Raw genomic sequence first — 26,023 nt, forward strand, 5'->3', positions numbered from 1 at the left:
TGGTGTTATGATATTGTTTTCATCACTTTGCACATGTTATATTTATTTGTTTGTATGTCATGTTGTTCTTTATATATATGTTACTAGTAAAAAAAAAAAAGAGTTGAGAGTTATTGCATGGCAGGACTAAAAATAAGGCTTAAAAAAAAATCAGAAATTTGTTTATTAATTCAAAATAAGTAGTTTTGTTGAACCTAAGCCTATTTAACCAGAGTGGTCAGAAGATGCCTGTTCTAATGCATATTTAAAATTTCTTCAGATGAAGCAACTTCAATAAGGGAGATCAGCAACAACCTTCATCAAGATTACCATTTGGCATGTTTATGGTATTCTTCAAAGAGGTTAAATACTAGGATTTGATATGTGTCCCTTACAGGGACATTATCTATTTCTCCCTATGGAGAAAATACACTGAGGTTTTTTCATAATAGTCCAAAATACTCAAGTAAACAGAATATTTATATTAGAAACATAACTAAAATTTACAAGTCCATTTTTATAATTTACTTACATTTTAAACAGCTCTGTTGCTGAAACTGTGAAAACTGTCTTAACAGTCAAAATAAAATAAATAAATAAATAAAAACTTATTTTTCTGTAAAAGTTTCCTTTTAAATTTTTGTTTTGTTTAAAATTTTAATTTTAAAGTGGCACATTATATTGCTGTAAACACATTGAGAAATGTTAGTGGGTTTTATTGTGAAGTATCAGCTGTGAAAAACATAATGTAATTTTATTTAATTTATGAAGACTGGTGGAGTGACTCATGATCATCTCAGCTTCAGTAAGGAAAACTGGCCATAGATGATAATTGGAGAAGATTTCAGTTTAGATCCTTTGAAATGCTTAGGTGGGGTATTATAATATTTCTATTTCAAGGACAATATTACAATATTACTCTTCAAGGATAGAACAATTTAAATTTCTGGCCTTTTCACAGAAAATATGCTTTCAGAGGACTCTTTTTGAAAGAGTCTTTTTGAAAGGTATTAAACCATTCTGTTAATATATCTGGGATGTATAACAGGGAATGAAGGAGTTTCAAATACAGTCTATAAAACAGGGTTTTTTTGAAAAGAAATAATGGTAGGTCCAGATCATTCATCATCTTTTTTACTTTTTTTTAGTATGGGTTAAGAGCCTTCTATTTTAGCAATAATAACTATGTGGTTCTAATATGGTTTAGAAAGTTTATCATGAAAGTTAAGGATTGCTGGTAGTGTCTTGCATTTTACTTACTAATTACATAGAGGTAATGCTTAAATTATTTTTGTCTTTATAATGCATAACACTGAGTATGACTGGCAGAAAAAAATCAAAACACATCTTCTAATTGCTAACACGGCAGCTGTTTGTCAGCTTCCTGGAGTTAAAAACCTGATAACAACACCAGTTTCACCATCTGGGTTTCCGTAGGTCACCTTCCAGTGCATACAGTGATACCAGTACAGTGTTATTCTCCTGTATACAAAACTCTCTCCAGGAACTATCTCAACAGGACGTATGTCTGAAATCTTTCTTGAGGCTCTGACTTTTGGACAACTGCATTCTACAGTCTGAGAGACATAATTAATAAAGCAGACTACAAAAACTGGAATAGTGAGATTATAGAAAACCCTACATCTTTCTGACATGGACATGTTTCTAAGGTAAGCCAAAAAAGAAGCAAAATAACTTGGGAAGACTTGCCTCACTCTTAGTCCCTCAGGCAAATTGTAAATAGGATTAAATTTACTATTCATATATACAATCTGTGATGATATCAACTCATTTACGGGTATCATTTAATCCCATTTTTAGGTGAACATGATAATAATATAAAATAGGTGAACTGCATCATTAATGTCCTTTCTTAATAATTAAAGTGAGATGAAGTTCAGTTAAAGTAGCAATTTTCTATAGACTATGATGCTATTTAAGTAGTAATAGAAAAAAAATGCTCTAATAGAAACAAAATCAAAATTAGGTTGGTGAGCTAGAGAATATTGCCCAAGAGGGTGAGAAGGGTGAGAAATCATATTCTAATCCTGAGCAAAACTCACAATGTTTTGAGAAAGAAGATTCAAATAATCCTTTATCTCTGCAGAACGCTATAAGGCATCAAATCTGCAGATTGCCTTCCATATAGCTAATTGCAAACAAAGACAGTGTTTGTGAGGTTACATGTCACAATCTATTAACTTTCTCACAATTAAAATGAGATTCTAGTTTTATATAGGTTCTTTAACTGCTAAACAAGGGGAAGAAGATTTATTCAGGCACCTTGTGACAGAATAGAAGCTTAAACTTTACATCTAGCCTAAAGCAGGAAATGTATTGAGAGTGCAGATGGTTAAAATTTCATCAACAATAAAAGACGAGAAAATTCTAATAAAACTAATGAGAACATTGAAATAAAAGAGAGAAGAAAAGCTATCATTCACCTTTATCTTAAAGCATTCACTATAATTTTGAACTGGTGAACATTTCACACTTTAGAATTCTGAAATTGACTTGCAAAACTGAAAAATGTAGAATAACCCAGAAGTAGTTGGAAAACAAGACTGAAATTCAAAATCCAACTGTCAAATGACAGCAATACACTTCATCAAAGAAATACTACTGTAAAATGCACATTTTATGCTTCAGGTGTTTGCAGAAAGTCCCCAGAAGTAAGAGGTTGAACTCCATAAATATAATATCATTAGACAAATACAGAAATGACAATAAGTGTATTTACATTAGAAATACCAGAAAGAAACTATAGCACAGAAATAAATTATCTAATATATATGTTTTAATTTTTTGAAATTTTTCATAGGTATATGAGAAACTATAGTTCATAATTTGGTTTGACAGTGCAATGTCAGATACATAACTTGTGCCAACACTCTCTCTCCACAATATTATCACCATTTCCACTGAATGTATTTCACAAATGGATATTTTAAAGACAATATATTTTCTAAATAAACACAGATCCTAGAAATGACACAAGTACAAAAGATAAAACCATGGCAGAAGGGAAAAGAAGGGTTAACACTAATTTAGATAATGTGATATATGCAATAAAACATAATTGAACTGTGTAACTCTATGCCTTAAGATTCCTTAATTCCTTAGCCATAGGAGGGCTACAGGTCTGCATCTGCTTTTTCATTCACAGCTCTTATACACACTTAAGCAATTGAGAGTGTTTCAGAAGCCTCTGTAATTCTCCTTGCTCTCATATGGTTATTTTCATGGTCATGGACCTGCAAATCGCAGTAGTACTGCTACAGAGGATTCTCATGGGAAGTGATTGCCACCCTCATAAGTATCACCATTTTTTTATTCTTTTTTTCCCTTATTTTTTAATATCAGTTCACATTAAAGAAAACAAAAAAAAAATTGGTGCATAAGTAAATATTAATAATTGAAACACTCAAATATTATCCAGCAATATGTGCAGACAGAAACTTAAAATATGACTGCAAAAGAGTTTATCTGATTAGCATGTTCCAAACAGTACCATGAGTGGGAATAACAAATAGCGAACTTGAGCGAGTCCCAAAGAAATGTGGTGTTAGGGAAAAAGAATGGTTGCAGTATCTAATCACTGCTATCATCACCACCTGCCTCAAAGGACAGATCACTAGCAGAAAAATATCGGTGTGGACAAGTAACATCATGTTTCCTGGCTGGCCATGGAGAATATTTCCCCTTCCTGTTCCTTTCAACATTCACAATATCTCACAGCCTTAAACTCTGCTTCTAAAAAAACCTGCTCAGGCAAGCCTTAATGTTCTTAGTGCAAGAAATGCATAAGTTTCTAAATTTGAGGTTAACATCTCCGTAACTTTTCACTCTTTATTTTGCCTGTTTTGGTATTGAAACAGTAAGGTATCTAGAAATGAAGTGAAACACTTAGGGTACTTCAGTTTATGGACAATGTTTAAGGAGTGCTCCCACTCTTCTAATTCAGTTAATTTCAGTTACTGAACTGTGAATAGTCTCTCAACGTTTTGCAGCAGGTTTTGTGTACAAAACTAATTCTGACAAGATTATTATCAAACCATTTTCATCACATGTGACCATAAGGTACTATTGAAAATAGAATCAAGTGTTTTCCCTTATCCTTAAGGTAATCTAATTAACATGGAAATTAACAGAAAATTATACCAGATGTTAATAAGAAAGAGGTCTTTCTAGCTGCAGGTTTATACAACCTATTGAAATGGAAGAAATAAATACTTGCATGCATACTAAGAGATATCAGGTATTTTTTAATACAATTAATCAACTTCAGAATTTCACATAGTCAAAAAATAAAAACAACAAAAAATATGCTTATATTGCAAAGGTTTTCATTTCTTTGAGACAGAAGAAACACAAATGAGGCTAGGGTAACTTAGATAATTTTTCTTGAGTTAAATTTCCACAATTCTATACATCTTCTTAATTTCCACAATACCATACAATATATCTGTTCTGTTGTTTTCATTATATATTAATTTTGTCTTAGGTCTGTGAAAATTCTCAGTGAGGCATGAAAATAAGTTTTATAAGTACCCAAATAAATTCTTAGAATATTAACAATATTTTCCAAATTGTATTCAATATGATACAGGTTAGCTGAGTGTAAAATTTAAGACCTTTCAAATATATTAAAAATTTGTAGCTTCTATTGACTTCCCAGCAAAAGTATTAGAGCCCTAACTTTCATTTTTTCTTGCAAATATTTTCAGTTATTTCACAGATATTTGCAAATCCATGTCTTCATTAACCATTATTTGACAATAGATACGAGTTTGTGAAAGGTCTAAATGCCTACTTGAAATTAATTTGTTGGGGTATAATGAAGTTACAACATAAGTTTAAAATAGTTAATTTAACTCATACCTTGATAAACAGCTTTGAATCCTGGTGAGCCAATGCTGTCATCAGATTGTAAATGAAGCCACATCTGGTTGCTCATGCTCACAATAAGATCAGGAACACTAGATCCAGTGAGTCTGTATGTAGGATAAATGGCAAAGTCATTTTAGATGCATAAATTACAACTACTACTACTACAACTACGACTACAACTACTACTATCACCACCACTACCACAGAACACAGGCTTTTACTTTATTCATATCCTGTTCTAATCAGTTAAGTTTTTTTTTAAATAAAATTAACTATTCTACATGAAATAAACAATGTGAAGTAATAGAAAAAAAAATGGAATGACTGCATTCAACAATGATTAAACACTTCTAATAAAGCTGTTCCTAGCTAAAATTTCCATTAAGTAATTAAGTTGTAAGAGAAGAGAGTGACTATATGAATTAGTTTTCATCTGTTTGGATGAGTATTGCTTTTCTGCCATGCTTTCTAAAAGTGAAGAAAATTGACTTACATGTCTTACAGCCTATGTGTCCAGAACTTACTACGTTCACACCTACTCCATTCAAATAACTCACAATGATCTCTCAGATTTCAGGGAATCTTCTATTTCTCACGCAGTAATGTGTGATAGCTATGTATAGATAAGTACAGTACAGTATACAGCACATATAAGTCAAACTGGTGAATCCCACCATAAAACTTTAGTGCTTGTCAGTAGTGCCACTTACACTTCTATAATTCTGGTATCAAATAGTGGTGTGTCAGAACCATTAAGATAAAGTTTGCTTCTTAATAGCGAAAAGCTAGTTCATAATCAGGTTCTAGGCCTGAATTATCCTGATGATAGACTAATTACTACTGAATGTAGCACCTGGAACTGCTGCTACAATGTCTGAGTTTGCTCTAATATAGTCTATAAGATTTCTGATTATGACCTGCTAGAAAGTAGGTAATTCTTATGATACTATTAGTGCAGAAAAGGAAGAAAACAATTAAACCCTTTATAGCTCTGCATATGCAAACACACAAACAGTTCTCAGCTTGGATAAGTAAGAAAATCAAGAAACGGTGATAAATAGCTAGGTTGTTCAGTGTGACCTCTGAAAAAATGAAAATTAAGCAGCTGCTTCATCTGAAAGCTAGCTGCCTACCAAATTAATTTGGAACTGTACAGGTTCAAAGAGAAGCTAGGTAGAGTCAGAATACTGAATATTCTCTTGTTGGTAAAGAAATGAATGTTGATAAAGTCATGAATGTTGATAAAGTCGGAACATTAAATTAATAATATAGCCAGCTTAGGAAAGGAAGATACCTCACCAGACAGTAAGGTAAACAAAACAAAATTAACAAAAGTAGTTTAGAAATACATATATAATGAAAGAAAATGTAAAAATTATGTATACATTGAAAGACAACTGTAAACTTTTGTTTTTTCTCCAAAAAATTCCCAGTGGCTATTTAGATGTGTAAACCTATTGCATTACCAAGTGTTTAAATGGCTCTCTTTATACTCAGTAATCTGATTACTATATGAGGCCTACACTGATAAATTCACAGATTAGATGAATGTTGAAATCCTAAGTCTTTATGAGTAGGATGGAATATTTTCAATTAATATAAATGTCTTTACAGAATGCAAGAAAAAAAAAGCGCAATATAAATACTAAAAAAAAAAGGAAAAAAGCCCCCAAAACCAAAACAAACGAAAACCCACTACAGAATAAGATAAACTCATCAAATAGACCGGGCCTTGTCCCTTCAAAATGCCAGAGTGGTCTATCAATAGATGGTAGATGTGAATCAACCAAAACACAATCACTTCCTCAGATTCACATCTAGGGGTACGGGAAGGGAAGGGAAGGGGAAGGGAAATGGTAGAAAAGAATCCCCTCCCAAAAGAAAAATATGGCAAAAGCAGAAATCAATAAAATGCAGAATGGTTTTATGTGGTGGTGGTAGTTGTGTGTCTGGTGGGGTTTTTTGGTGGTGTTGTTTGTTTGATTGATTTTTGTTGTTTTTTTTTTTTTTTTTTTTTTGGTGTGTGTGTTTTTGTTTGTTTGCTTGTTTTGGCTTTGTTCAGGCTTTTTTTTTTATTTTTCTTTTGTTTGCTGGTTTGGTTGAGTTTGTGTTGTTTTCTTGTTTGGTTTATTCCCTGAGAATACCTCCATAGATAGAGCCACATCCTTCACCTAGGATGGCAGATAGGGTGCATCAAATGTTTAGGAATTTAAAAAACAACAAAGCACCCAATAAAGAGGTAGCTACTACCTTGAGAACTTTAGCATCTGAGAACTGGAAAATTTTGCATGGGGTTGTGATTATGTGTTGAGACATGACAATTTTCTGCAAGGCTGAAAGATTCAAATACTAAGATTTAGATTTGAATTTAGAAATATATTTATTTTAGCATATGTTCAAACTAAATCATAAAACCACAAAGTTTTAGAATAAAATGCATGAGATTCTACAGCTATATTCTGCAGAGTTTCTGCAGAAATTCTGGTATTTGTTTGCCAACAGAAGTTTGAAGAATGCAAGAAAATCTGTATTATTTCTTTAAGATACCCTAGAAATTTAGAAATTAAACCTAGCCAAAAAGGTCTTCACTGTAAGCTCCTTCATTCTCCTGGGATGAATAAGAAACTGCAAGGTGCTGCTCAAAGCTTATTAAATGTAACAGATGTTATTACAACCAATAAAAAATTTGATAAGAAAATCACTCTGACATTTAGTTATGAACTTTCTCATGATAATATACTCTACAAGTAGACCTAGTGTTTTATGAGGGATGTTGCTTTGCATTTACAGAACACCCTTCTGAAAAGCAGTGAAATGGCACTTATCTGTGATGCTGTTTGAATGTAACATATTTGAAATGCATGATACAATTCATTGTTTAATAACTTCAAGAACACTGTCTCAATATAAATTCATATACATTATTAATTATCATGAGACTATAGTTTTGTCTTTGGGCCTTCCTGTATTCCAGTGTATTTCAGTTATTAATCATTTCATTTCTCAAATGATTTTCAGAATAATGCTAATTTTGCAACCCAAAAGACAGCTAAATTTATTTGCAAAGATTTTTCTTTCATCAAACATACAATTTACAGTAAATATGGAAGAACCAACTCTGTACCATAATCCTATGTGAGGGGCTGTGGTGTTAGAGAGGTGAAGCAGTTGCTATTTTAGTCAAAAAAAATATACTAAAGAAATGTTAGAAGTAAACTCTGTCCCTAGTGAGACCATTGTACTAGTTCTAGAAATGCCAGTGATGTATTTAGAAGTGGATGTCTGCTACGGAATTTGAAAAATGTTATTAAAATGAAAAAAAAGTCATAGGAGGTCATGTTGTTATGGAGTGCGGCTTATTGACTAGCAATTACTATGAGCAAATAATATTTGAGATTTTTTTAATTTTTATTTTTTGTGCAGTCATGGAAAATAGATGTGGACTATGTAGTCACAGGCTAAATGGTTTCAAATGGAAAGGTAAAAAAAAGAAAATTGACAAGAAATTTAATTTTGACATAGTTCTGGCAAATTTTGACATATGAAGTATGCACAGTGTAGAAAAGAGAATTAACAGTTTGGGATAGCATCTGCTACATTTGCTACATACATACTCTTAAGGAGTTTTTCAATCCTTATGAGCAAAAATGTATCCCAATTCAAAAAGAAAAACAAATGCAAACCCTTTTGTCACAGTTGAAAGTAGTTAAATCAACATCACCAAGAGGACTGTTGCATTATACAACTGGTCTGCAAAATACAAGAAAAACTGAACTTAGGTGTGGAAATCCATTCCCAGTTCATGTTTGTCTTGTTAGTATAACATGTAAGCTACCAAAACAGGGGTTTTTTCTTGTTTGCTTTTATTTTTGTGTGTTTTTTTTAAGATACTCAGAATATAGAATTCAATTTGCTCAGTAGCAGCTACTTGGTACTGCAACTCAAGAAACACAAGCATTGAGCAAATAATTCAATAATTTTCTGTCATACCTTTTATGTCAAATTAAACTAGGAGTTTTCTAAGAACTTTGATACGACAGTTTAGAAATTAGCAATTAATAAATTCATATATTCACAAACCAATACATATAATGCAATTATTGTCCTCAGAATTTTCCCTGAAAAACATTCTAGTTTATTTAAAATAAAAATGTGTGGGTGTTAAGAGGACTCGTTTGCTATAATTAAGTAAAGGATACATGGCAATTACTTATATGGATTAAAATTTCCTTAAAATATAAAATTACAATAGATTCTTATTATCAAATGTGTTCAATGCCATCTTTATCCGACAGATTTTTATGCTGTGCCATGTAATGTTATGACATAAAGGCTGCTAGTTTCTCTTATTTAGTAATTGATAATTTATCAAATCTGTAATTTTGTTTTGTGTTTGTAACCAGGATTCATGTGATAACTTAACCCTCTAAAAGAAATAGCCAAAATATCTTGTTAACCACAAGCTCTCATTATGAAGTAAGAAAAACTAAGCATATGCAACAAAAATGAGATGGTTAAGGTAGATGGGATTAATTAATCTGTACAGGGTTCTATTATTTCTAATAGTCCAGACAGTAGTGAAGAGCTGTATGTTAAGAGTAGCTATCTAGTCTTGAATTTTCCTTCAAATTTATCTAAATTCCAACACTGTCAATATATAACATTATATTCTATTATATTATTCCATAAAACATGTTTAAATATAGTGAAAAGTGGACTATGTCTTTTCATTAAAATTTTGTACACAAATCCAATTTTGAATATTCAAATTTTTAAATCAGTCAATGCCTTGCTTTTTTAAGCAAGTTGCATTTTCTGTTCACTGAAATCCAAACTTTTTTTTATACTCTTAATTAAATTTTTCTTAATTTTACCTAATTACAGTTATACAGCTAGTTCTTGTTTTTAAAGGAAAGTGGGGTTTTTTTTCTTAAATTCAATTTGCAGTTTTTAGTCCCTAATATTAAAGCCTATAAATATGCTACTAAGGATTTGGAGTGAACTTCGTAATGAACAATCTTCTTTGACTGTACTTAAATTTTAAACTTACATTAAATATCAAATTCCATACATTAAAATTGCAAATTTTAGTAGATATATCCTGGCCTGGAAGAAACAACATGACAGCAAATTTCCAAGAAAAAATTGTGAAGTTGTGTACTTACACATATAGCACAGTTCTGGTATCACCAACTTTCCCAGCATCTCCAACAGTAAGAGTATCATAGCCTCTTTCCAGTTCAAACTCTTCAAACGCAAGCTTTATGACCTATTAAAATGAAATAACTCAGTTGCTTCAAAACATTCCCACGTTATCTACCCTACTCCATTCTTGTATTTTTTGCCTACTATAAATCATATAATGAGACAATAGTTATTTCAGTTGGTCTTCTTTCATTTTAGAAAGATACTTAAGAAAGAGCAAAAGTGCAGAAACTTCTATGTTTTCTGAAACTTCGGAGCCAGTCACTGCCATAATGCTTTGGAACTATGACATACTAAGATGCAAAGATGCCAGTCACCACTAACGTGATAATTGTTCATTATTGAACTAAGAAATATTTTTTCTTTTTTTTTTTTTTCCAACTGTACTAGCTATATAAAAATTGTATAGCTGGTACGGGAAGTATACTAAAACCTTCTTATCTGTTGAATTTTACAATAACTAGGCAGAATAAATGAACTACCAATTCAAAAAAAGATGGAGGAGACTAGTTCACAGAAATTCAAAAGCGCAAATTTCCTTGCATAAATTACTAACATCAAATTGTGTTTCCACACAATGTCTAGACATAAATTGCCAATAAATTTGCACATGTATCTCTCAGAATTATTTGAAAAGTTATTTACAAAACTGTAATTTTTTTAAGATAAAGTATGAAAATAGACTTTGATTTGTATAAAAGAACATTTTTAAGGCAAGTAATTTTAGAGTTCAGGATTGGAGAGTAGTTGCAGCCGATATATATGTGCACATATATCAGGACATTTTACCTTTCTGTAATTTGATACAAAGGTTTCTGCAAACTTGGCATGAAAGTGTATAGAGTCAGTGATTTTCCACAAAATTATACTAACTTTTGGAGATATTCCTGGGTAAGCTCTCAGACAACATCAGCAATTGCATGTAACACAGGTAATTTTTCCTCTATTTTGTGGATAGAAACAAGATTTGGGTCAGATTTGATCTTTCAGAATAAGCTTTATTATGCTGCTTTTTGGAAGAAACACATGAAAAACTATCCTTTTCATCAGCTTATTTCCATGTGTTCATCAAGGCAGAATTCATCTTGAACAAATTTTAGCCCTGTAAAAAAGCATCATCCAAGTTAAGCTAGTTGTTTAAAATTTCTCGGTATTAAAAAAAGAAAGCCAGACCACCTCAATTCTGTGTTGAAATTGGAAAAGCCTAGAGCAATGAACTGTGGAGAAGAATTTACACCAAACATCAAGAGCAGGTGATCTTTACATTGTACTATGTTGCCCTTGTTTGTAACCCAAAGAAAAGCCTACAGGCAGACCAAATCCCCAGCCTTTCCCTCATCCATTAGGAGGGTCACCTAAAAGGAGATAAGGTTGGATCTTCCTTTCCTAAAGCCCTGCTGGCTGGGTCCCATGCCTTGGTTGTCCATGGTTTCAATAATCATAAGAATTTTATGCAATATGCTGCAGATAAAACAATATACATTTCCATCATCTCCTGATGTACATTCTAGTATTCCTAGATTATATCAGTGGTTAACATGCAAAGTTTCATTATTAAATCAAGACTAATAAAGAAAAAATGAAGCAAAAAATATGTAGAGGCACAAAAAGAGAGTTGTTCCTGGCAAGAAAAATAACTGCAAGACTTTTAATGCAATTATTATTTCATATGGAGGAGGAAACCTGATAGAATATTCCATGAAAATATATGGTAATGTTTTATTTAAATAATACATTTGGTTTGACTCCAAATAATACATTTGGTTAGATTCACAAATTCTTCTGCACAACAATTTAAAAACAAATATGAATGTTCACTTATTTAATATTAAATAAGTTTGGAGAAAAGGTAATTGGATACAAACAATAAATGAAAGCTTTAAGCTTCTGGCTAGGCATATAGGAAATGTGACAAGAAACATTCCTTTATGGGAGAAACTTTGTGAAGATATATTACACACTATTAAACAAAATCTTGTTATCTTCATTACTATGATAACTTGTATTCTACACTAACATAAAATCTTTTGGAAAGCCCTTCAAATAGTTGAGAGTTAAGAGGACTAACTTAAATTCCTTCAATCTGACTCAAAAAACTAAATTTTAACACATAAACAGTAATCACCCAGTATAATCACTGGTCTTTTCACAGTCAGTGGACAGAAAATGGCACTTTTCTGTCATAACATTTTCTGAGTTGGAAAGAACCCACAAGAACCACAGTCATGTATGTGGCCCTGCACAAGACAGCCTCAAGAGTCACACTATGTGCCTGAGGTTTGGTGCTGTGACCACTGCCCTGGGGGAGCCCATTCCAGTGCTCAACCACTCTCTGTGTGAGAAACCTTTTCTAACACTCAACCTAAATCTCCCCTGACACAACTTCAGGCCATTCCCTCAGGTCCTGTCACTGTCACCACAGAGAAGAGATCAGGGTCTGTCCCTCCTCTTTCCCTCACCAGAAGCTGGAACTGCAGTGAGGTCTCCCCTCAGTCTCCTCCAGGCTGAACAGACCCAGTGCCCTCAGCTGCTCCTCACACTTGAGCTTCCCCTCAAGGCCCTTCACCATCTTTGTAGGTCTCTTTTGGACTCTCTCTAATAGTTTAATATCTTTCTTATATTGTAGTATAATGAGGCTGCCCCAGCTGAGAGCAGAGCAGGACAATCCCTCCCTTCCCTGGCTGGTGATGCTGTGCCTGATGTCCCCAGGACAGGTTGCCCTGGCAGCCAAGGCACTGCTCACTCATTTTCAGCTTGCCACTGACCAGGGCCCCCAGGTCCATTTCCACAGCACTGATTCCAGTTTCTCATCTATACATACAATCGGGATTGCTCCATCCCAGGTGTAGAATCCAGCACTTGGCCTTCCTATGGCAAGCTGAACTTCCTATGGTTGAAAATTGTCCAATACTGTAATTTATTGAGGTCCTTTTGCAGGGCCTCCTTGACTTTGAGAGAGTCAACAGCTCCTCCCCATTTTGTATCATCTTCAAACTTTCAGTATTCCTTCCAGTCCTGCATCCCAGTCATTTATAACAAAGTGGGAGAGAACTGGGTTGAGGATGCAGCCCTGTGGGACCGCACTAGTGACAGGTCCCCAGTCTGGTGTCACCCCAGTCACTGTCACCCTTTGTGCTCAACCCACGAGCCAGTTTCTCACCCATCACATGATGTGTTTATCCAGCTGTGTGCCGGACATTTTGTCCAGAATGATCCTCTGAGACACAGTATTAAAAAGTGTACTGAAATCCAAAAAGATCACATCAACTGGCTTCCCTTGATTAACTGGGTGGGTTACTCTATTGTAAAAGGAAATTCAGTACGTTAAGCAGGACTTTCCCCTCATGAAGAACTGCTTGCTGTGACCATTGGCTGTGCTGTCTTTCAGGTGTTTTTCAATAATTTCCAGAATAATCTCTAAAATTTTACCAAGCACTTAAGTGAGACTGACACAAGTCATATTACCTGTCCTAAGGCAGAGCAAACTGCCATTTAGGATTACTGTTTCTAATGAACATATGGGAGACTAATATTTGCCCATATATATTTGGTTAAAATTTGTCTGTAGATAAAGCTTTGAATCATCAGAAGAATTTTTAAGATTTGTTTGATGGTGGATTGAAGAATGCAAGACAGTTTTGTACAGATATGGATATGAGTACAGCATAGGAAAACTTATGAAGATTGAATAATATCAAAATATACCACAATATATCCCATATGTGGTTAAACACAATTGATTTATACACCAAGGGAGGAAAAAGCAGCTCTGAGGTGTTTATTCAGATTCAATTTTGTTTTGCAATTAAAAATTCCAATAATACTAATTTGACCATCACCATTTACATATGCATGATATGAACAGTTTATACGAAGAAAATAATATTCATTTAGAAAAACTGGAAAAATGAAAATAGCTTCCAAACAGATTAATTTCTGGATGATAAGTTACATTCTTCTTACAGATGAATGATCCTATTTGCTTTCTGAAAGGTATGAGACAAAATTCCCTTATAAGCAATTCATAGTGATTACTTCTTGTGAGATAAATAGACTGTGTAAAAAGAAAAGAAAAATCTTAAAAATCTAAGACACCTAAGAAGGTACTTATATGAAAGTTCTGCAAGTGAATTTGTCATAATTAGTTTTTAATTTGAAACATTTTCCCTTATCCTAGATACTCACATACTTTATATTTCTGCTGGTATAACTGCTGTTGTAAGCAATGGATAAAAGCAGAGTTGTATGAAATGCCTGTATGGGCATTCTGCCTGGAGGAAGTGATAGAGCATGTGGCAATGCTACATCTCCAAAACATCTAGGTGTGCATGTTCTTTTCACTACTAAGAGGAACTATCTTACTCTTATGCATATATATTATAGATTTATGCATTAAGTAAATAAAAAGTAAAAAATGAGAGAACTGAGTTTTAAGATGCAAGAAGAAATGAAAACTCCCCGTAAGATATCTGTTAAATTAACAAGCAGATCAAGCTAACTACTTCAAAACAGCATAAATATACTAGAAGTATACCTTACCTGCCCTCAAAAAATGAAACCGAAAAAAAATCACAGAAAAAACAGAAAAAAACAAAAAAACCCCTAGTGACAAATAAACCTACTAAACAAGACAACCCCTAAAGAATCCCCCAACCCCCCCAAAACAAAAAATCACACAAAAGACACAAAAACCCAATATCGAACCAACAACAGGGAAAAAAAAAGAAAAACATACAACAAAATAACCAGGACCTGCTTGAAGGAACATCTCTTAGAGATGAAAAAATACATTAGACAGTTTGTTGCCTGAGTAAAACTATAGTACCATACATTAAAATAAGAAAATAAAATAGTCTTCAGCATCCATGATTAGAAATTTTAAAATAATAAAAAGAAAATGTGTTAGTTATAAAGTCATTTTATGAAAGCTGTTTGCAACTGTCATAGGTTATTCCATTTCATTGACAAATATTACAGTGTTAAATGTACCAGTATTTCCCTTCAAATGTAACTGTATTTTCCTACTTTGCATCTTTTCTCTGCTGCTATGTAAACATTGAAAGTAACTTTTTGTTTTTTTTTTTTAATTCTGTCATTTCTTTCATGGTTACCTCATGCTCAAAGACATTTGAAAGTGAGAGAAAGCAACTCTATGGACAGAAACATGGAAGTACTGCTATGGTCTTTTGGATTCCTAAATATTTTTTACATTTTTTAGAAGAATGGAGCCAGATTTTAAAGTAGGGTTTTAAACCAAGGTTTGGAGCACAACATAATGTAGAAAGAACAACATAATATAGAAACAATGTCACAAGATGCTGCCAGTACTAGAGAAGACATAGAAGAATTCAGTGCTGCTTAAAACTCTCAAAACTCTGCTCTTCCCGAGCCCACTCCTCCTACAGTGGTATCTCTTGAAGTTTCAAGAGGCAATGTAATAATGACCAAAATGCAGAGGAAGAGGAAACACAAAAAAAAAAAAAAAAAAAAAAGACTGAAAATAGTCATAAAAGTAGGTAAATCTAATGCACAAATTTTATGGGTGATTAATTGTGAAAGATGGCAGAATGGCTTTTTACCCATTTTTTTTTTGTAAATCAAGTTATTTATTTTCCCTCAAAGCCCTTAAAAAAGGTAAACCATTCATCCCAGCTATATTATTCGTAATTTGGCATAGATACAGCTGCAATTAATAAGATGCAAAATGAATAATTTGTAACTATCAGGTCTAAGCCTCTGACTAGACAAAACAAAATTGATGCCAATACAAGGGCCCATCCTGCAAAATTTTAATACCTCCAGTTTTTGTTGAATGACTACAAACTTATTAAAAACACTTAGATTATTCTGTTCATTATTTTAGAGAAATTTGAAGGCTTTCTGTACTGCCATTATCGAATAATTGCAGTTACTTAAAAAGCAATTATACAAAGAAATTTGCTTATTTTTCAATATTGACATTATAATTTATATTCCTCATTCTCGGGAATTTATTTTCCTTTTAGCCTCCACTAATGACTTGAAAATTAACCTGATAGGCACGCCTGATAGAAATTAAACAAAGATAAGAAGGAAATAACAGTAATAACATATCATATAATAGTAATAATGTAAAAACAAGAATGTTGACGCTGTTTTAAAAAAGGAAGGAAAAAAATTAAAATCACAAAACCAAAATATCAATAATACAAAAATCCAACAGTTTATTGTATAAATACTATTATCAGGTGATTTCCCCAAGCCTGGAAAATTTCTCAGGTAAGTAAACACAGGTTGTCTTTTCCCCCACAGCTTGGCTTTCTTTGGATTGCCATTGATAACATAGATAACTTGCAATGTACTTGCCATATCCAACATAGCCCTTCCTCAGCAAGTTAATTAAGGCCAAATAATCTGAGATCTTTTGAAGAAAACAGTAAGAAAAATCTTAAGAAAAATCAGCAACTAACTTTTACTACTTTTATGTAGTAAAAGTTGCAAAGTGATTTGACTAATCTTAGACTACTACAACAAGGAAGAAATTTCTGATATATAGATAAAAAGGATGGGCACACAGTGGCTGGAAATTAAACCTATAAAAAAATAGAGAATTAATTTCAAAAATGAGAATTTAAAAAAAAATTGACACTATGAAGTACCATTTTTAGTGGTAGCTGTTATTATGTAAAATAGATCTATAACTGATCATCTCCTTAAGGAATTTAAATACATCCACAATAAGGGAATGAGCACATTTTTAAGCATAGTTTTGTTTCTTCTATAGAGGGAGACATAAAAAAAAAAAAATCCCATAATGATGATTTCAGAGTTAACAGAGCTGCCACAATCTGTTACTCAGTCAGAGAAGCAGCTTGTTGCCAAGTTTGATTTTAATCTTCAGCTATAATGCCTAAACATGATGTTGCATTTCACTTTACTATCTTAACCATTGAAACATTTTCCTTCTGTCTTCAGATTTTTGGATACATATATACATATGTTGTCATTTCTAAGTACATGGAATATTATACATTAAAATTTAAGTTTTAGTGCAATGAATGTTTCACATTTATGTGAGCCATATTTTTAATGAATTATCAATCAATTTGATTTAGGTTTGAAAGAAAATTAAAATAATGAAAATCAGAATCACAAGAGGAGATCATTATTCATATGTTGACACTAAAAGTTTGGAATTTATCGCTTTTGAACAATTTTAGACAACTCTCTGAAATAGTAGGATGATCTATTTTTCATTTTTCTGCCAAAGGAAAATGCCAAATATATGGCTTTCATTTTTGCTCCTGCTGCTGCTCCAACTGTCTGTAGGAAACAAATATGGAAAGACATGCATTAAAGAAACACTATGACATTCAGTTTTTTAAACTGAACAACGGAAAAGAAGTCAAAAAACCATGCATCTATTTGTTTGCCATTCATGAAAATCATTCTGATTCTGCTAATTGTATCATTGGAAATATGTATCAAAACCTTTTAAAGAAATACTTTTAGATTTGTTGCTCAGAACCAGGTCTGAAAATACTGTTCTTTAAATTTGAAAATTAAAAGCTACTGCTAGCATTTGTTAAAAACAAATTACACATAAACTAAGAACACATTAAGTACCAGATAAGAGCTCTGACTTAAATAAAGGCTGAGAATATAATTTATTAAATGAGCACATAATTTAATATTTTTTTTGCCTCAGAAATTTAAGCAGGAGAAACATACTTTGTTTACCCCATTTACCACATTTTTGCTGCTGTCTTTCTTCCTAAAGTCTTTAAAGAGTAGGTTAGTTTTAGTAATTAATTCAAAGTGCATATGAAGCTTGATAGAGCACATGAAGGAAAGGTCTACATGAAGAAGTGCATGGCTATCAAGGATGCATACCATCTATACACAAACTACTCTCTAGACAGAGCTCTATGTAGGAATCTGAAGTGTTAAATCTCAGCCCTACTGTTATTGTGTAGTCCTTGAAGCAATTAATTTCAAGTCCTTGAAAATTACTTATTTAACAGCATAATTCCTCAAGAGTTTTCTGATGTTTTAATTCTTCTTACTTAAACTTCATGTGAAACACGAACCAAATATGACAAATATTCAAGTTTCAGAAAACTTTTTTAAAAATCTAATTATTTTTTTGTGTCCTGACTCAAATATCATTGTATGATATTCACTGAGGGAATTCAAATACTTTTGTAATGACATATGGGTCAGTGGAACGTCAGGAGGTAAAATTAACAAAATAACAAAGCAGATTTGTATTCGTGACCTTAAATAAAAAATTAAATATGGGGAACCCATACAAACTAAGCAGTTCTAAGTCAAACATTATTTTTGGTGGAACATTATGGGTAAATCTTTCATTTCCTGCATTCTAACACTCTGAAACTTATTTTAAAGATATTTTCCTGCAATGCTAACCTTCTGTCACCAGCAGCAGAAAGGTCCATGAACACCTTTTTTGAGAAGTAGAGTACCTGAGCTTGTTGTTTTCTTGTTATTATGGCAAAACAGTTCCAAGAGCACAAACTATTTCATTTAGAAGGATGACAGATCGTGCCATCACACTGTATAGTGCAAAAAGGTAATTGAAGTGAATACTGGAAGGTCTCCAGAAGTACAAGGAGATGCCAGAATCTTTATAGAAGGAAATGCCTCAGAAAAATACAATGTGACAGTTAAATTAATTAATTAGAAATGCATACAACTACTGTTCAATGCTATTTAAAATAGAGACTGGCAAGGTCTGAGCCATACTGAACCAATTTAGAAACTCTTGTAAAGCAGGTATGTTAGTGGCTAATGGAAGGTTTTACTTATGGAAATAAATGTTAAGAGGAAGACTAAGCAGTGTGACAACATATAGTGTTTCTTTTCTTGGACTAAATTCAGATGTCCACACTCAGATATTTTCTGTCAAATAAGATGTCTTTGCATCTTGTCTAACTGCCTCTCTAGAGGGATATGGATTTCCCTGTGTCACACATGTTAGCCTAGCTCGTAGCATCTTGAATACCTGAGCATCTCATACAGTAACAGATACTTGAGGATGAACAAACAAATTGTATCTGGTGTACTGAAGTGTTTGATTTAATAAGAAAACACATGCTTCATATAGAAGAATTCTTAATTAAAATGCTACAACGTATAAACTGCTTATATATACATTTATACTTACAAAATATTTATATATATGATGAGAATGAGGGAACTATGAATTAATGTATATCCCTGTAATAAAATCTCAGTAATATTATATGGACATTGAATTGTCAGGACACCAAGGTTTTACATATATCTGGACAGTTTTTAGATAATGTTATACACTACAAAGTTTAAATACATTGAGGTAAATTCATTCTAAATAAAAACATGCAAATAGTGTTTGCATTATGAATAACAAGCAGTTATGAATATGAAATGTTGGCATTCATATTAACAAATTAACTTAAACTGACTTAGAAAGTTGCATTTTCTTCTAAGCTTTTTGTCCTACTCTATTTTTAAAATATACAACTACATGCCTTGTTGGCTCAAGTGTACTTTTGAAATAAAAATTGTTTTCTGAATAATTCCTCGTATTATTATTATTACTGTTTTCATAAAATAAAATTCAATTCAATCTGCTGTTTAGGAAGTAATAAGAATTTTAGCATGTGACAACAAGCTTTATAATTTATAATTACAATTTTGCATGACAAAAATAAAAAAGAAAGGAACTATAAACTGCAGCCTGTGGGAAGTACCCACATTCAAGCAGTTTATGAATGACTGCTATCCCAAAAGAGGGACACTGTGGTAGAGCAGGGCACAAGCCTGAAGAAGGAAGTGGCAGAGAGGAGCTGTTAATGAATTGACTGAGCCCATACTCTCCACACCCTTTCACCATTCAGTCAGGAATCTTGCAGAAGAGCTTGACTTGAGAAAAAGTTTTCATTTTTATTTCTCACCATCCACTCTATTTTTAATTTTCTGTAAACTAAAGGTGAATCCTTCCTTCCTAAAGGTGAATCTATTTTGCCTAATTGGCGAGCAATCTCCCTGTCCTTACCTTAACTTGACCTATGAACTTTATCTTCTTTTCTCCCCCTGTCCTGAGGAGGAGAAGCAAGAAAGCAGCTTGGTGGGCACTTGGCAGTCAGACAGGATCAACTCACCACAAATATATAGGAGAATTAAAGCAAGAAAATTACTTCCAGTAAAATTACTTATGAAGATATTTGCATCCATCTATAGTAAATAGTAATCTTCTCAGTGATCATGGTGAACAAAAGAAAACTCATTCTTCTAAAAGCCATAAAAAAATATTGTGATGACAGCATGTACATTTTGAGCCTTGTTCAGCAATGCTTCTCGTGGTTTAAATTTAAAAAAAGAAAAAACCACAACAGAAAACCTAATTACATATTTAATCTTTATGCTAGTAAAAGCCTACCTGCCTTAGCTTTAAAATTTAATCTCTCTGAATTCTGACACCTGAATGTACTTTCTCAAATCTTACACTTATTTTGAAAATGTCCCTAGCATCTCAGTGATAATGAATGCATTTATTTTCATCCTGTGCCATGAGATTTATATGCATTAATAGGTATTATTAAGTTTATATGTATTAAATGGTAAATATGATTGACTTTAATGAATATAAGCCTGATTCTTTTATAGTCTACCTTAATTTGAATTTATAAGCACTTGAGTAGAACTGCTCTTGACTTGCATTGTTCTTGACCTGATAAAAAATGTACCAGAATCAGTGGAGGTGATCTCTGGTCCTTAGTATCAAAACCATAGAGCAATCTGCTCAAATATGCAGGTCATTGTGCCCTGTAAGAACATATTTGGGCCAAAGGCATTATTTGGCTCTAATTCAAAATATAAATGGGTAAACAGAACAGTTTCTGTCAGTTTGCTAAGATATCACCTGTAATGAATATTCAGTGAGGAGATTATGTGAAAACATCATTAAAATATAAAGAGAATAGTAGTTAAGTACACATGCAATTTTCCCTCTGCAGTATTATATGACTTACTTTTTCAATCAGTATAAAACATATAATTTACTGAAGAAAAAAAATAGCAAACTCTTCTATCAATAAAATATAAGGGGGGAAAAAAGGAAAAATATACTTAAAGATGGATTTTGGACCAGTTTTAAATATTTATTTGCTTTCAAACATGTGTTTTTTTAAATAGAAAATTAAATACAATGTAAACCGTACTTCAGACAAGCTGGGCCAGTGACCAAATTAAGTAGCTTTTAAGATACAAGAACAATTAAAATTTGACTTGCATGTCAATGATACCTGCAAACCAAATAGCCTTAGGTGGAGTTATACATATTTCCTTTTTCCTTTTTTTAACATCTTAAAAACCCCATGTTCTGATGTTCCTGCGATTTCTTGTTTTGTTTCTATAACAATACATAAGCACTGCATGTTTTTTTCTTTTTTTTTTATATATTTAGCATAACTTCTGACACTGGCATTATATAATTTTATCTCAGAGGGATGAGGAATGTGACTTTGCAGTGCAGTTTTGGAGGCTGAGGGAAGAATTTTGATAAATCATGTCCAGGTTTATTCCTCAAAGAAAAAAATTATTTATCTTGAGCAAAAAAGACATCATTGTATCAAAGAGCTTGAGGAAACATAATATAACTGTGTACCTTAGCATTTTAGAACAAAAACAAATCACAAAATATCTCTGAAGGCTAAAACCACTTTATAATATTTGACCATGAAATCATATTAAGTCTTTAAAACATGAAATTAAAATGAAAAATGTAAGTTCAGCAAGATAAAATAAAATTTAAATTGTTATAAATGTTGCCATCTTCTATGTTTAATAACATATTGGTGACCTTTTTTCCTAAAGACAAGAACTTCCAGCAATATATGTAATATGGAGTTCATTATCAGGCATAGGCTAGGCTAGAATGGGATAGAGTAGAACAGATAAAGGTAGAATAATAAAAGTGGGATAGAATAGAATAGAATAGAATAGAATAGAATAGAATAGAATAGAATAGAATAGAATAGAATAGAATAGAATAGAATAGAATAGAATACCTGACTACCTCAGGGCTGACCTAAATGTAACTTACTAAGCACATTTTTCAAATCTTCTTAGACACTAATAGGCTAGGGGCATACTTTGGAACTCTAGGAATCCTGTTCCTTAATTTGATCACCCTCTTGGAAAAGAAATGCTTCCTGATGTCCAGTCTAAACCTCCCCTGGCACAACTTTGAACTATTCCCACAAGTTTTATCCCTGAATCCCAGGGAGAAGACCTCACAGCTCCCTCTCTACTTACCCTCCTGGGGGAAGGACACTCTTAAAAGACTAAAGAAATAACACTGTCCAATTCTGCCATGAATGGAAATTAATAAAAGAACTCTACTTAAGACTCCAGCCACAATTGCCTATGCACCTTTAAATAAAAATATGAAAGGGGAGAGGCTGTATAATAATTTCAGGAAGAAGATACTTTTTTAATATTACATCAGGTTGCACAAATTGTTTCACAGTGAAACAATCTTAAAGAGTACGATTTTGAAAATTAGAATTGTAAAATTAATTTGGATTTTATACAACTATGTTTTCCATTCTCATTAAATATGTATTTTAAATACAAATTAAACAAAATTGCTTCCATATGTGAAGCAAAGGGCTGTCTCTACCACATAAACCTTCTTTCTACAAAAATAGCTGAAATGTTCTATGAAACATAGTGATAAAGAGCAACCCAAAAAAGTTTAGAACTTCTGATGCTTCATTCACATGCTCTCAATTAGAAATAATTTTCACCTATTTACTTCCTGATCAAAAAATGTTTTATATTCATAATACAAAGAGTTTTGTTATTATTTCTGTTACACGAAACCACAGAACTTTACAAAGCCAAATTAAGAGCAAAATTATGAGCTCAGATGTACCCCAACATACTTAAAAATCCAAACAAATAAAGAAATCAGTCACAGTCATCTGAGAAGCTCCAAGTCATGCAATCGTATGACAATCAAGTTTTCTGTTATGGTGTGCGACATCATGCAAAATTTCAATGATTCAGTTGTTCCTCTTCTCCTCCCCAGTTGATGAAAAAATTTAGACAATTTAAACAATCATGGCCTGTAACAAACTAGAAAGAAAATCCATGTGAGTGAGATTGCTGCTGTGTGATCTGCAAATTTTTCTTTCAGCATTTAATGAAATGATAAAAGGAAATTTGATTACAGCATTGGGCTCCACACCCACCTTCTTCCAATTGTTTCAAAATCTCACAGGATTTTTAAGACTGATATTTGACATGGAGTGCGGAAAGAGGAATGATACTTTCCTGCTCTGCTCAGAATGCATCACCTATTCATGCAAAATACAGATCATCTACATCTTGGAAGAGACTGACACTCAGATGAGCTGAAATAGAAATATGGTTAAATGCATGACAGTTGCTAAAGGCACAGATGATTACAGGCCTGTTAAAAAATGTAACTGTAGATGAAAAGATGTAAATCAAACCCATTGTGGACGTGTAATTTCATTTCCTTTATGAACATTAAAGCCTCAAAAACCACACAGCTGCTCATTCCCACTGAGATCTCTGTTCCTTTGAGCAAACCATCTCAGTGCTCATTTGAGACATGGACACTGAAAGTATAATGTTACATGCAACAGGTTTTTAGATTCATTTAGCAGACAGCAGTTTTGGACTTCAGAAGATAACTAGTATCACCAAACACAATAGTTTTTCCTACGTGCACAAATAAAAAAAGCCCACATAGTTAATATACACTAACACATGGTCAAATAATGCATAAAGACAGACGAATATGTTTAACAGCTGCACTACTTGTTCATTTTTTACAATGCAGTGATTCTTCCAAAATAGTTTACACAGACTCCTTTCTGAGAAATAAGTATTTGCTGTCATCCTTTAGCTGTGACAAAATCTTGCACCCATATTAATATATGCTGTGAGACAAGCAAATATCATTAAACCAGTCATTTGTTTATACTGTGAATGTTTTCTTATATGCATAGCAATATTATAATATTATTATTAATATGGTAATAATAGCAATAGTATTATAATGTAGTAATAACATAATATAACTATTATATGCATAATATTCCTAAGTCTCAATACACCCTAGAATGCCCAGTCAGTCTCCGAGAGAAGTCTCTGTTATAAAAGACATCACTGCTCTACCCTGGTTCTCCACTATCTTGTAACCAGGTAGCACTGTAATTCAGTATTGCCATTCCTAGTAACAAGCCAAAACATTTGCACAGAACTTTCAAGACCTAAGCACTGGTGTTTGCTAGGTTTTCCCTGTCTGAACTTTTCTTGTGAACATTTGAAGCCTTGTCTTACTTCATTTCTGTGACAGCAATTTCTCTTATTGACCAGGTCGCTCTGGCTACTTTAATTTTGTTTATCTTTGCAAAGTACAACCATAAGTGTATACAGATAACTATAGCAAGGTGTTATTCCATTAGAATGAGCTATTTATTTATTTCCAGGAGCTATACCACACAGATATAAACCACTTACCACAGGTCAAGAAATAGAGTGGACAAAATTGACTCTAGGGTAACAGAGAAAAAGAAAACCCAGTACCTAATACACATAAAATATACCATATATAGTAAATATTGAGACTTCTGTATCAATTATTCTTTTCCTCTAATAATTAGATATGCATTAATATTTTTAAGTCAAATTTATCTGTTAAGATCTCTATTACACCAACAATTAATTCTTGGCTTTACTTAAACATACTGTGTGCTTCCTCTTTCTCCATGAACAAGACTTTGATTTCTTTTTGCTGAGTTACCATTTTGTGATCAGGAGTCCAAAAATAACAGCAGATACCTCTGTAGAAAATTAAATTTTACTGTATTTCTCAATATATTGCTTTACTTTTACTTTTGTTTCCACGGTACTGTAAATTAATAGCAATGACTACTTGTATTTTTGTAGCAGAACAAGTTTACAATCTTCTGTAAGTATCAATACTTGTAACATCGTGGTACCATATTTATAGCAATACTCCCTGTTGCCTACATATTTGAAACAGTCGCACAGTTCATTCTTTAATCTGATGTGAAAGCTGTAAACTGGCCTTTGTCTCCAAAATCTGTCATTCAGCCACAAAACTGTGTTTCCTGTGTCTTAAGTGAGACACAGCTAGGTGTACCTTTTAAAAAGCTTAATCCAAATCAGATGTCAATATGTTCTTGTTCTTTGTAATTATATAGCTTAATTGTACGTGAAGCAGTAGAATTGCATATGCATAACTATCACAACATGATCCATTGCATTTTGAGAGTAAGAGGACATCAGAATAATCAGAAACATTGTGGCTAGCTATGGCATGCCTGAAAACATTTGGAAACAGAAATTATCTTTCAGTACCTGATTTTTCCATTAATATACTTGCTATCTGAAAATATTAATTTCCCCACTATCAGTATGCACTACTTAAATTTTTGTTTTACTTGCATGTATAGACACAGATGTATAAAATCATTCCATAGTCATGGTCCTTGATCTGTCTGTTATACCTATTATTTGGATATCAAAATGCATGAAAAGTTTAAAGAAATAAATGGAGGAAAAGTATAAATTTACATTTTTGTTTAAGTGGTGACTTAATGTTTATAATAAAAACTGCCATACCTGCCTGTATTATAAATCTATGCCATTTGGCAAATTTGTCATTTGTGATAATCAGATAATAAAATTCATGGTCAAATAATAGCTAATGCCATCTATCAGAATAGCTGATTTATCTAATGCATTTCTGGTCCTGTTTTACTAGATGTTGCAAAAATAAACCAATAAAAAATTTACTATATTAAAACCAAAGTCCAAAATAAAGTTTTACATAGTCTCTTTGTATTCCAATTGCATATGCTTCTTTGTCATTTATTGAAAGTTTTATCACTGTTTTCCCTTT

The 26,023-nt window shown here is 32.5% G+C and overlaps 1 protein-coding gene across 1 annotated transcript in view; it reads right to left on the bottom strand.

Moving 5' to 3' along the window:
* CSMD1 (CUB and Sushi multiple domains 1) overlaps positions 1-26,023 on the bottom strand; it is a 1,073,346-nt gene that overhangs the window by 280,721 nt on the left and 766,602 nt on the right. Inside the window, exons 11-12 of the mRNA XM_062489724.1 lie at positions 10,035-10,138; positions 4,861-4,973 (exon numbers count right to left, since the gene is read on the bottom strand). Coding sequence (XP_062345708.1) covers positions 4,861-4,973; positions 10,035-10,138 — 217 coding nt within the window. The remainder of the gene's footprint in view (positions 1-4,860; positions 4,974-10,034; positions 10,139-26,023) is intronic.

The sequence above is a fragment of the Cinclus cinclus genome, chromosome 3 (genome assembly GCF_963662255.1).
Source record: "Cinclus cinclus chromosome 3, bCinCin1.1, whole genome shotgun sequence".
NCBI classification, from domain to species: Eukaryota; Metazoa; Chordata; class Aves; order Passeriformes; family Cinclidae; genus Cinclus; species Cinclus cinclus.